General features: G+C 42.6%; 2 protein-coding genes across 4 annotated transcripts in view; one reads left to right on the top strand and one right to left on the bottom strand.

Moving 5' to 3' along the window:
- CFAP99 (cilia and flagella associated protein 99) overlaps positions 1-12,136 on the bottom strand; it is a 62,153-nt gene extending 50,017 nt beyond the window's left edge. Inside the window, exons 1-2 of the mRNA XM_064448989.1 lie at positions 11,710-12,136; positions 8,783-8,910 (exon numbers count right to left, since the gene is read on the bottom strand). Coding sequence (XP_064305059.1) covers positions 8,783-8,902 — 120 coding nt within the window. The 5' untranslated portion in view covers positions 8,903-8,910; positions 11,710-12,136. The remainder of the gene's footprint in view (positions 1-8,782; positions 8,911-11,709) is intronic.
- Positions 12,137-12,305: 169 nt separating this feature from the next.
- The window catches only part of ZFYVE28 (zinc finger FYVE-type containing 28), a 167,221-nt gene continuing 165,933 nt past the window's right edge, over positions 12,306-13,593 (top strand). For all 3 annotated transcript variants that reach the window (XM_064448988.1, XM_064448987.1, XM_064448986.1), the window contains exon 1: positions 12,306-12,657. In XM_064448988.1, the coding sequence (XP_064305058.1) occupies positions 12,619-12,657 (39 nt within the window). In that variant the 5' untranslated portion in view covers positions 12,306-12,618. The remainder of the gene's footprint in view (positions 12,658-13,593) is intronic.

The following is a 13,593-nucleotide window of genomic DNA, read 5'->3' as shown; positions in this document are numbered from 1 at the left end:
AATTACTTTGGGAAAGTAATACATTGGGTAGGCCTAGCACTAATCACGAGTCACTTCTAGCACTAATTTCTAAGTGCATTCTTTCTGTGTAGCTTTGTTTTATTTATGACAGTGGGATGTCATATCATTCAAATAATCCTGAAACATACACAATATCATGACAGATTGTACATTTAGAGCACCTTTTGTATGAGGTTCTCAAAACACTAATATTAATTGCATTTAATGAAATTCCTTTTGGCTAATACTGTTTTGCAGATGCAGGAACTACGGTATGGAGCAGATAAGAGATTTGCCCCAGGTGACATACTAAGTCATTGGCAGCAACAAGAGAAGAATTAACAAATGCTAATTTGCGAGCCTTTGTTCTGCCCATGAGACCATCTTCCTACCTTTTCAAGTATACTTTACCTCGTATATTTCTCTGAAACAACTAGCAGTTAGCTATGTTTGCATGTCATGTGAGTCCTTCAGCATGAGGAAGGCCAGATAATTTACAAGTGAAAGTAACATATTCAGCTATCGTCTTCCTTTGCACTGAATATTAAAATTTATCAGAAGGCAAAATAGATCTTGACCAATATGCCTATTCTATACTCAGGAAACAACGTCTCTATCACTACTGTTACAGCTTATTATTTTTCATTTTGTTGTGTAAAACAATAAGTTTATGGTAGACAAATACTGGGTGATCCTATATTTTTAATGTTTGGAAGCCTATATATTACTGTGTTGACCAATGGCTGCACTGGATGTAAGTAAAATAGTTATATATGTTCACAATATAATTCCCATAAAATATCAAAAAATGTTCTCTCTACAGTATTGAATTTCAGCTTTTTCTGAGTCCTAAGTGTTTAAGTTGTAAAAGAATGATCCTGTCTGAAATTACCCTGAATGATCCTGTGAAAAAGATGCAACTCATGTCTGAATATGTTGGCATTATCTCCCCCTTTTGAGAAACCCCTAATGCCCTTATCCTGCTTCCATGGACGTATTTTCCTTGCTCCCTTACACTTAACTGTAGCTGGGAACTAGTCAACTCTCTTCATGGAGAGAAGAAACTGTGTAGGAAAGCTTAAGCATGGGACTTTACACAAACAACTTTCAACATGTGTTAGTACTAGAAATAACATGAATTAAACTGAGAAGTATCTGCAAAAACTAAGCTTTGCCACTGTGGCTCTATGGTAATAAGGATGGCTACATGAGACCTGTTTAAGACCCAGAGATCAGAAAAGGATGGGTGAGGAGAGAAAGAAAAGCACTTTTTTCTGGAGAGAAGGAAAGAAAGGACCACCAACCATGCCTTGTTTGAGACTTCTCAGGATAAGGATTTAGTTTAAGGTGAAACAAACATTTTAGAAAGAAGATAATATTTGATGAAAAGATAAAGTAGCTTTCACCTCCTGAGAGAACCGAGTAATAGTATGGACTGAACTTGTCTATTTCTAGGCAGAATATGTACATTTTGCCGATGCAGTCTGATTAATTTAGAGCGCATCAGACATCCGTGCTAGTCCTCTCCAAGGGTCTAATCAAAATGCTCTGGAAATGAAAGAAAATATTCCTATTGACTTCACTGGGTTTTGAATCAGTCACCAGAACCTAGTGCTCTTTCACTCTGAAGTCAGTGAAAATGCTTCCAGTAATTTCAATGGGGGGAAAACTCTGGGATCTTAAGATATAACCAGGAGCATGCCTTGCTTCTACTATTTACAGTCTATGTTGCAGGCAGAAGCTGTGTGATAATTCATATGATACTGCTGACCATCTTAAGAGGTACAGTTAATGTTATTTTCCCTTATAATATACTTAATATTAAATCACGAGCAGCACATTGCAGAAAAATCATGTTCCATCCTTTCCTTAGAAAGATCCTAATCTGCATTTATGTCAGTAACTAAAAATACAAATTAGACTTGTATAATTTAGTAGGATTTTTTTCACCACATGTATCAAAATAATCTTGCATTACGTTATTTTCATATTTAAAACTCAATCTATGACTTTTGACATTTGGGGATTTTACTCACAGTTGAGTGGGCATGTGTGAGACACAGCTGAACCAACACAAATGAGAACTATGAAGCTATGCCAAATTACACCATGTTCTTGCAAAATGGAAAGCTCATGAACAGGTTCGTCTTGCTATTAACACGAGAGGGATAAAGGAGTAAAGCAGTGAATTTGGGGTGGCAGTTCTGATTTTACAGAATTAAGCTTTTCAGTAGATGGGATTTATAAAGGTCAATATGATGGGTCTGATGCCGCAAGTCTAACTGAAGCAAATAACTCCACTGAAAATAAAGTGAGTTATTTGCATAGAGAAAGGCACAAACATTGCATGGCAATGTTAAAAATCTGTTAAAATCTGTCTCTTGTTATCATAGCAAAAGCTTTATTTTAACAGTTGCATGGAAAAAAATGCCTGGGAAGCTTCAGTTAGGTACAGAACTTAATCTTTTTTCAATATGAACAAATGCAGTCCATTCCTATAAATGGCCTGGTGAAACGATATCCTTATGTACAATATACACTGGATGAAAGATCACTCTGCATGTGGATAATTTTTGATAGATTTAGTTGAAGAATACTTGATAAAAAGAAGGTGGTTTAGTACACAAGAATTAAGATGTTATCTGGAGGGCATCAGTCTGATGAAAGGAGCTTTAAAAAGCATTTAGGAAGATAAAGAAGTGGTCTGGCATTCAAATGAAGAACAATAGAAACAGAGATGTAAATTTGAATGTATATACTAATAATTTAAAGAACTGAGAGATTTAAAGAATTCTTTTAAGTTAGTGTGCTCAGGATAATTCAAACTGAATTCTGTTTGAACAGCAACAAGGTCACAATGTCAAAGCAAAAGCATTTATTTGCATTTATTTGTTTTTAAGAGGTTTGAGGGACAGAGTATGATTCTTCATGATTGAAGGTGAAGGCTTGTTTGTTGCAACTAGGAATCACCCATCATATTACTAATGAACCTATGCTTTTATTGAAAATATTTGCAGTGAAAAACAAGTCCAGTATTATGTTATAAACATCATAACTTACAATACAGTAACCATGAAGATTGTAAATAACTGAATTACAAGTCAAAGTGTAGTTTTCTTCCTGGAAGAAAATAAAGTCTGATCATTCACTGAAAACAACAAAGAAATTCTTTTTATGATGTAAAATTCACACGTTGCTGAAATAAAATGTGTGGAGTTTAACACAGAATCAGCTCGAGACTAATTTTGATCATAACATTCTAATTAGAGGAAACCATGTTATTAATCTCCCACTATTCAAGAATTAAAAATCCTTACCATATTTCATTTTTATTTCTCTAAAACCAGGAGGCTAATAATCATTGAGTTTCCCTAACTCCACCTGTATGTAGAAGCATGAACTAGGAGTTGGAAGGTAGGAACTGAGACTGGAACATGTCTTTCTCTCTTGCTTCCTGAGCGGCTTTGTAGAGGTTATGTTCTCTCTTGACACTGTGGTTTTGAACACTATTAATTACCTGACACTCGGCAATTTCTTTACACATTTCCATCACAACAAAAGAAGATTCTATCTTTATACATACAGTGGTTCAGGCAGACCTGAGCTACTGTCAAAGTAATGGTTTACCTCTGCTCTTTAAAATTCACTTCCTATTGCTTTTGTACTAATACTCTGATTCCTCATTTGTATCTTGAAATACTGAGTGATTGTGAAGTGCAGTAAGTGAAAAAGAAAAATGTATCCCAACGGCTATTGGATATGCTATCTGCTTGATGTACCTCAACTGCAAAAATGCAGGCTAAGATGGGTGCTTTTTCAAAGCAGTACACAGGGATTAGATGTGCGGACACCATTACTGTAAATGGACTGTGTAAAGCTAAATCCCACATATGGCTAGAAAAACATAACTCTTGATTGCAGTATCTAATGCCATAATTTCTCTATAAATAGAGATGGCTAACTAGTTCTCTCATTTACGCCAATATATGTACAGAGTAATGCTTCTGACTTTGGGCAGTCACTCTGGAATATACTTGGAAGCAGACTGTACACCCAAATGTTCTCCAAACAGATTTTTATCTCAAAGCTTGAGACATGATTTCCTACAATAAGAGAATATGTTCAGATGGGAACACTGATATTTAAACAAAATTATAAAGATGCATTAAGAAATAAAACTAGTAATAATCAAGAAGTTGCTTCTGCTCCTGTTGAAGTTAATGGATACCCTTCCATGCTATTCAAGAGGAAAAAGATGAGAGTGGTTCACACGGTCTGATACAAGGAACTGCTATTTGATATACAGTTGTCAAATATTCAGGTTTTTAACTAGCTATTTGGAAATAGTAACTGCAAATCAAATGCAGGAAAACAGCCAGGGATGTATTTTTGAAGTGGCACACAGGGGTCAAGCTGTGCCTTACAAATTTGGCCTTTTGGTTTTCTTATGAAAATCCACGCACATTTTGCCAAGTGAAAAATATCCATTTGCATGTGTTTTGGTGAGTTTATGACGTAGCAGTAAGCTTCCCTAAAGACTCAGTAAGCCCTTACCACGCCCAGCCCAGGGCAAGCAGAGCTTTTGCTACAATACAGGATGAGACTGGGACAAGCTGTGCTGGGTCAGTCTGGGAGCTCAGACAGAAGAGTCTGTCTCACCTATCTTCTCTGTGACATCTGCCTCTTGCAGGCTTCTGTTTGAAGAGAGAGATATTTCTGATTCAATTTAGGTACAATAGAGACTGGAACTGAATGTGCAAGAACTTTGAAGTGAGCAGAACACAACCAAAGAGGCGAGCAGGACTTGCTGGACAGCGACAATAGCACTGGAATGGACAGCTTGGAGAGATGGAACTGGGATGGGTTAAATGAAGAGACCTGGGCAAGTAAGTTTCAGGGTGAGTAAGAGAAAGGACAGGGATAGAAAGAGGATGGAGCTTAGAACAGAACCCAATTTATCTTTCTCTTCCATCTGCCCGATATTTGGCTAGGAGAGTATTCCAAACCTCTACAGTATAGCCATTTCCCAACCATTGTGAACTGCTAAAACATAAAAATTTCTACATGGTCTTTATGAAAGAGCAAAATATATTATTGTTTCACCCAATGATGTATTTCGGGTTTTGTTTTACTTATTTATCTAACCTTACATGTAAGTAAAGTTAGAGCATCTAGGTTATGAACAGAATCTTGCCGAAGAGTTATTACGCAAACCTCTGGATTGTGTCACCTTCGCAGCAGCACAGTGAAACCAATGGAAATGTTGTGTTGGATTTTGAACACAATATTCAGCATAGACTGATTCTATACTTAGTAAAAAATGTAATATGGAAAAGTACCCGTTACTGTTTGCTATCATTTGCAAAGCAAGTTATTCACAGTGGCTGGTATAGTTTCACCCTATGGCTTTGACCCTTTGGATTTTATACCTCTTTCTTTTTTTATATATTCATATTGTAAAGTCATTTATTTTAACATACATTTGCTCGCCCACTTTCACTTATTTTCTTGTGCCTCCCTTTGCCAGACATTTTTACTGCTTTAATTTGCAAGGATTCCCACAAGAGTGGTCTTAACACCCCTGGTAGATGGTTGACAGGGATATTTTGATCAAGACAGATTGTGCCTTCCAGACTCACTCCCGTAGGACTAAATCCAACTTCCTTTCATAACATATTCACATTCATCATGTACACAAAAAAGAACCCTAAACTACAGTCTAAAATGCTGGCCTCTCTCTGTGCCAGTTCCTTCGTGTTGGTGGCAGCTTAATTTCAACAATGCAAACAAAAAACTTCAGCACTCTTGTGCTACTTCTTTCTTCAGTTATTGGTACTATTGCCACCCTGCCTGTCAGTCAAGCCCATGACTTCAGAGGTCATTTTTCATGTAGGCTACTCTCCAGGATATCATAACCAGCCTATGTGCCCATCTTCTTCACCCTTTTTGAACAGTAGGTTTCAAGTAGTATTCACCTATTGGTTCATAGCTAAAAGTCTAAGGTAGTGCCTCAACATTTTCTATTTTATTGTAATAAACATCTCATTTATGAACTGTAATAAAGAGTTTATAGCTAAAAATCTAAGGTAGTGCATCAACATTTTCTGTTTTATTGTAATAAACATCTATTTCCTGGTTTTAACTAATCCAATACTTCAGCAAATCAACTATCTGGAATGCTGTTGTTAAGACTGTTCAGCCAGTCCACTGTTTTGACCCATTTACTCCACCTAGCATCTCACAGTGCATCCTAGCACATAAAATGAAAGCTGCCTGTCCTTGCTATTAAGATGCTTTACAACACAGTTCCATTCTACCTGTTATCTCTTATTCTTTACTAACATCATCCCTCATTTCTGATCAGCCAAGGATGCCCATCTCATTTCATTTATTAGATTTCCAAACAAGTAATACTATTTACTTTCAATCATCTCCTTTGAGCATTTATATTGCTCTTCAAAACCTACTTCATTCTGACAGAGATTTTGCTTAGCAAAATGTCCTTTGCTCTTTGCTCCTTGCAGTTTGGGTGAGAATGTGTAGCTGTCAGAGGTACTTATCTCCAGGATCTTGCATTTGACAATACTGGCATCCGCAGTGGCTCCTGCAGCCTAGCAGAGATACTACTGGGGTGCTGAGCTCCCCTGAACTCATCCTGGATGACCCCGGGTGATGCATGCTGTCTTTTAATTTTGAGATAAATAATCTAGCCCAAAATTGTTAGTTTCACCAGAAACAACCACAAACAGCAGGACAATAGGCTAACAAGCATATGTTATGCAGGTCATCAACAGAACTAAAAAAGACACCTCAGGTATCATATTAGAAGGACATAAAGACTATAAACCACCCAAATACAATAAAGATATGTAATATGAATGAAATATGCAGTGTTCATGATGACTGGAATCTGACTGTACTTTTACGGGATGGAAAACTAATTAACCAATTAGAAAAGTCTAACAGAATAGAAGATAGTAACTTGTAGAAAAGTCATGTCTGATACACTGCATCCTTAAGTAAGTAAATAGAGCTGTGCCTTGCAAATATTTAGATTTGTGCTCTTGGGTCTGACCCTCCTGATTTTTGCCTGGTCAGTAGTACGCAACGCTAGGTTTGCTACTGGTCATGCTGATAGCATGAGCCATACTGGCTTGAATTTAGCCTGTGATTTGAAGTGATGGCATTAATCAGGATACAAACTGGAGGAAGTTTCTGCATGGGTCATTCAATATTGGCTAACTGGTAAGTGGCCGAGCCTGGAAATCATGTATACAAAAATGCTACAATATATTTAGGATCATAAGCCTATAATGCAATAGAAAAGAAAGAAAATAAGTGCATTTTCCATGACGAATTATAATCACCCGTTTGGTGCTAAACAAAGCTGAATTTTATATAAACATAGATCTTACTTTTTACTTTCTTGGATAAATTCATGGCAAAAATATGTCATAAGTGAACTGAAACTACCCCAGAGAAAGATTTCTGCCTTATCTTTGGCATCAGTTATCCTCCCTGTTCCTCCCCTTTTGAAAGGGTTTATTATGAAACTTAAGATTCAGTTAATCAGAGTCTGTTTCTCTAAGGGAGTTACTGCTTCTGCTATGAATGAATGAGACAAAAATGAAGCTACTGCTTCTTTTATCATTGTATCACATTTCCTGGGCTGAGAAGAGCAATGATCTGAATATTAATTTCTACAGGTATTTATCTGGGCAGCAGCTGAATTTACCTGCTCTCTGCCCAGTGAAAAATGATTATTTTGAAACTGGATCAGTTCCCTGATGTAATTCAGCATAGAAATGCACAAAGAGTTATGCCAATACTACAAGGCAGGAGGGCAGTGGCAGAAACTAGGATCCTGAGTGGAAACTGTTTAAGAAAGCAAACACCCAAGAAATGTGTACGGATCCACCGCTGCCTCTGATTTTCACATCGCACCTCCGTAAGTTTTATATTCTTGTAGTCATTTGTGTTTATGCAGTGGTTTAGACCTTATTGTTAGAAGTGGAAACGAGCACTTGAGCTACATGGCAGTGCAAAATCAGGGCTCTGACAATGTAGTTTGATAATATACAGCACGCACAGACAATAGCAGTCTAAACAATAATACTGTCTTCCTTTAGTGATTTTCTAAAGCTGAATCCAGTAGCTGCATCAGCACCAGTCAGGGTGGCACTGAGGACAAAGAGGTGGGAAGAGGTGACAGACTATGAATGGTTAGGAAAGGATGGCTACTGTTTCAGCCAATATAGCTACTTATTGGCAAATCTTGGTCTGGTTACTTGCAGTATTAGATTAAAACCAGGTAGCTGATTTACTGCCACTTGCCTTTTATCCTACTGTTCTGATGGTCACTTATGTCCTCAAAGCAAGAGTACCTGATAACTGTGAGTCAGCTTCTGAACGGCATTTGTGTATACAAAATGGGTGCTGCTGACAGAAACTTCCATTTAGAAGGAGGAAAAGAGGTAGGAAACTACAAAACAGCTTAGTGAGGAGTACAAGGGAAGCTTTTCCTATCGTTGTCAGATTCATTTTAGGAAATTGTTGCTTTCCCTGTCTTTTGTTGCTACCCAAGCAGTTACTCAACGCCTCTGATCTTTACTTCCTTGTTTTCCGGTCATAACCATAAGAATTTTGGACTGTAGTCATAAATGAAAATGTCACTGTAAGAAAAATCTATGAAAGTTACAACAACATGTTAGAAAACAGATATCTTTAAAATCAGCTAGTAAAACACGGTAAGCTGTGTAAGATGAACTGGAACTTAATATACCTGCAACATCTCAGCTGATTCATACAAGAAATCCTCCACGCTCTGATTTTCAGGGTTAAATTTGTTAAGTTGTCGGACTATTATTGCAATATGTTTTCCATGGCTGACCATCTTCACCATGGAGAATCCTATAAATACAGTAAATAATTAATTTTTCATGCCTCCTTCAGTTGTAGCATAATGTATATTGATAGGCTCATAGAGAAGATACACTGCAGTAACATAGAAGAGAACATTTAGGTCAAGCTTTCAAAATCACAGTTACTCAGAACAGCTAACAGGAGAAATGAGAATACGGTACAAACATCAATAAAATACAAGACTTAGTTACATATTTCTTATTCTGCAAATGCCTCAAAAGATCCTTAGGATGATATCTGAAATGGCTGCTGTATCAGGTTATTTGATGGCATACAACTGAAGATAATACTAAAGAAAAGCACAAATTTTTGCGTGTGTGCTATCCAGGTCCTCTTTAATACGCTGCTCTTCTCAGTGAGATGGAAACGAAAGCAAAATTTTATTCTTAAATCTTATCACATTTTGCTATTAACAGTCTTTTCTTCCAAAACAACAAAAGAATAAGAACAGAGAGGAGTTACAAGGAAGCAACGAGACAGTGTTGGTCATCGAGCTGGGCAGTGGTCACAACACATCCGTAGTCTAGGCCACTGTCACCGTTTTTGAAGGCACAGCAGTTGGGTACATTTTATGCTTGATGTTTTGTGAAATGACTGGATTACATCTGTCTCGAATGATATCTTACTCATATGCATAAAAGTTTGCAGAACTGGATACCTAGATTTTAATGTGCACGTGACAAGAACTATAATTCATTTGCTTACACACATGCATGTGCTGTCGTGTATGAAAGGCCAATGATGGTACCGATCAGGACTGAAAGTGATTAATCTGTTTTAGCAATGGGAAAAAATGAGCACAGAGTAATCTTCCATGTTGAGAAGAAAAAAAAATTTTTGAAAGTTGTTCTTGTATTTTATATATCATCATATTCTGATGTTAGAAAAGAATGCTTTATCAAGGTGATTCCTTCCTACTGTGGTAAAGATAATTAATTTCTTCTTTCAAAAGGATATCATAACATTTCCAGATACAGTGTTTTTGTACCCTACCTTTCAGCACTATCATAGTAATAAATGCCTAAACAGCACTTCTAATTACTAATCTCAAACCGCTAAAAAAGTGTTTGTCTGTGATTAAGCTCAATACAGGCATTTAGTTACCTGGTACGATCAAGTCAAAATGTCCAATTGAAAAAAACAAACAAAAAGTCCAGCAAAACAAGGCTGGATCATTACAAGGGATTGCAAATAAAAAAGAGGTGCTACTGTGCCTCTTTGTCACAGGAGGAATCACCATTTCTCCACTCCTCTGAGAAACATGATCTGTTTCTCTGCACCTGCCAAGATTCTTACACTCACAAGGGATTTTGCATAAGGGAGAGAGAAATACCTCTGTACTCATTCAGGCTGAATCATAATTCAGGCTCCAACAGCTCTCCCAGTGACAAATATCTTCTTCTGGCACAGCAGAAATGAGTTTGAGCTCTCGTGCTCTGTGTATGCTGATAATCACCCCTCCCCTCCAAATAACAATTATTAAAACAAAAAACTGGCTAAGACATACAGTAACACCTTGAGAACTCTGGACAAACAGGGGTTCTTAGTAGAAGGAACGTCACTTGTGATTGTATTTAAGCAAACTGCTATTATCATCGATGCTTTAAAACACACACATCAGGAATAATATGCTTTGTTTTATGACATGCACCCTTATTTCCACACAGCCATTTAGGAGAATATACTAATTGCTATGTATGAAAATGATATAAGTTTATACTATATACAAAATGGTAGAAATTTTCTTCCATTATCAGATGTAGAATTTCAGTTAAAGGAGGTAAAAATCTGACTTAGCTTTACTTTACAATGGAGCTTGGAGATATATTGAAAGCAGTTACATAGGATAAGACTGGCCACAGTTGTAGGGACTGGTTTCAGTGACCTGAAAGATTCCTTTGAGATTTACATTTGCTCCTGTGCTCCTGGCCTAGAAAGACTGTGATTGCATTTCCTCCGATGAAACTCGTCCTTCTTAAAGAGAGGGCTGAACTCAGCCTCCCTGCAAAATTCAGTCAGATCAAATAGCTGCTCCTCAAAATGGAATAGGTGTTTCCCTCAGCTGTGTGCAAGAAAAAGAGCCACTGAATACAGGGCTCAATTGTCCCAGTGGTTACATCCCGACATTCTCATTTACTCTGGACTTTTCTGCATCGCTGACTCTCACCTGAGCGTAGCAGAGAGCAGTTGTGGGCACGGGGACCCTCTCTGCAGATTCCTCCCTACGGCAGCGAAACATCAGATGGAAAACATTCACCCCGAGCAGCTCTAGCCTGGACCTTACGTTCGTTTTTAATTTGCATACATTTCAATGTTTTGCATGCCTACTACAAGCATTTTGACATGGTAGTTTTTTTTGTGGAAATACCTTGTGGGGCTTCACAATTAAATATTCAGTCTACAAAACCTTCTGCAAGTAAGTTTTGTTATATTTAAGAGGCAGGGAAGCCAAAGGACACCAAGGCTGGCTACTTGCCCAAAATCACAGCAGTTAACGAGAAAATCCTGGGAGCAAAGCCCAACAATCCCATCTACAGTACAACCGAGGCCCCATTGATCTTTCCTACTCTATTTATCGACACCTAATAAACGAGTGAAGTGGTTACAAGCCTGCCCGGGGCACCAGACACTCTGCGCACCACACGCATCAAGCATTTCTCCCATTTTTGTTTTCGAGGGTGTGATACACGGCCGCGGCCACCTTGCTCCAGCTGGCGCCCCTGGGCCCGCCGGCGTGCCACGCGCCGCGGCGGGCGCCGCTGCCTGAGGTAAATGCGCGAAATTTACCTCAGGGTTACCTCAGCCCGGCGCTGCCCCGTCCCGGACCCGGTCCCGAACCCTCTCCCAGCGCGGCGGGACCCTCCAGCGGCGGAGACCCCGGCCCGGCGCCGTTGCCAAGAGGACGCGGGGGCTGCTGGGAGCTGTAGTTCTCCCGGCCGCCCGCCTCCCTGTCGCGGAACGGCACGATCGGGGCGAAGAACTACCCGGCCGGGAAACGAGATGGCGGCCGATTGTTTGCCGCCGTTGCCAAGCCAACTCGTTGCGCCCCACCTCGATTTTTGCGCTCACGGGCGGCTGGGGATCGATCAGCCGCTCGCCGCGCCCTCGGGCGGGGCTGTCTGAGTCCACTCGAGCCTTGCCGGCCCGCGGCGGACCCGCCCGGCGCGGCCCGCGGAGGAGACTACAAGTCCCGGCCCCACCGGGCCCCTGCGCTGAGGGCACGGCCCGCCGGGGCGCACGGCCCGCTCCGCCCCCTTCGCGTGTTACGCCAATGAGCAGCGGTGTGGGCGGGTCAGCCCGCCGGTGTGGGAGGGGCGTCGCAGGCCGCCATCCGATTGGCGGCAGGCGCGGGAGCTGGCGGGGAGGGGAGAGCGTGGGCCTGTCCTCGCGCATGCGCCGAGCGCCACTGCCGGCCGCGCAATGTTTTGGGGTCTGTCAGCGGGGCGGTGAGCCCGCGGTGCCGGCGGGCGGTCCCTGCGCTGAGGCAGCGCGCTCCGCCCGGGCGCCGGGCTGCTCCTGCCTGAGGAGGCGGGGGAGCAGGAGCGGAGGAGGCGGCGGCGACGAAGACGACCCAGCGGAGCCTCCCGGCGAGCAGCAGGGCTTGCCCCGGTCCCCCGAGCGGCGCGGGCGGGAGGGCAGCCGGCAGCCCCCGTGGCAGCGGCAGGCGGCGGCGGGGTGGCGGCGTCCGCCGCGGTGATGATGAACAGGTTCAGAAAGTGGCTGTACAAACCCAAGGTAAGTTGCGAGTGGGCGCCGGGCGGATGGGGGGCGCGGGGTGGCGCCGCTGCTGGGCTCGCCTCCCCCTGCCGGGGTCACCCCTCACCCCGCCGTTGGGAAGCCGGAGGGGACGCGGAGCCGGGCGCGCAGCCGCGGCGCTGGCGGCCGGGGGTCGGAGCGCGCCGGTGCCTCGGCCGGCAGCCGCCGCCGCCGCGGAGGTGGCGTGAGGTCGTGGCGGAGCGGCGCCGGCCCCGCTCGCCTTCGGACGGGTCCCGCCGGGCACGGCCCGGGGCGGTCTGGCGGGGGGAAGGCGGCCGGTGCGGGGCAGCGGGGCGGGCGAGCAGCCGGTACCGGCGGGCGCGGAGCGGCTCCCCCGCCGCGGCGGGGCGTGTTGGGGCGGGGAATGACAAAGCAGAGCGTGTGCCGGGGGAGCTGGCGGGGGGCGGCGGCGCCGGGCAGCCTCCGGCGGGGCGGGGGGCGGCCGTGCGAGCCCCGGGGGGGGCCTGGCGGAGCGGCCGGCGGCGCCTCCTGCGCGTCGCCCGCAGCCGGGGAGAGGCGCTCCCGCTCACCCTGCCGGCACCCCAGAACTTCCCGAGTTGAAAGATGTGTTGGAGGGCGCTCCGTACGCGTGTGTTTTCTGCCCCTTTTCTTCTCGCTTTGAAATTCTTGGAAGGAATCCAAGAATCATAGCTTGCTTTGTAATGAAATGATCATCTCCTGGCGCGGGTTAAATAACAGCTGCCTGGAGAGTGATCTTGTCTCGCGTGTGATGTTCAGAGCGTATGTGAAGGGCATCGCCGCTTCTGAAGAGCTACAGCATCCTTTCTTGTCCAGTCAGTACAGTTTAGTCACTTCATTAAGTATTTGATATAATTTTTCTACCTCTCTGTGACTACCACCCATATTTTTTCTTGCGTTTTAATTTCAGTAATAGCGTTAAGCCTCGTTTTTGTA

The sequence above is a fragment of the Phalacrocorax carbo genome, chromosome 4, assembly GCF_963921805.1.
Source record: "Phalacrocorax carbo chromosome 4, bPhaCar2.1, whole genome shotgun sequence".
NCBI lineage: Eukaryota > Metazoa > Chordata > Aves > Suliformes > Phalacrocoracidae > Phalacrocorax > Phalacrocorax carbo.
This window is presented reverse-complemented; position numbering and strand designations above follow the sequence as displayed.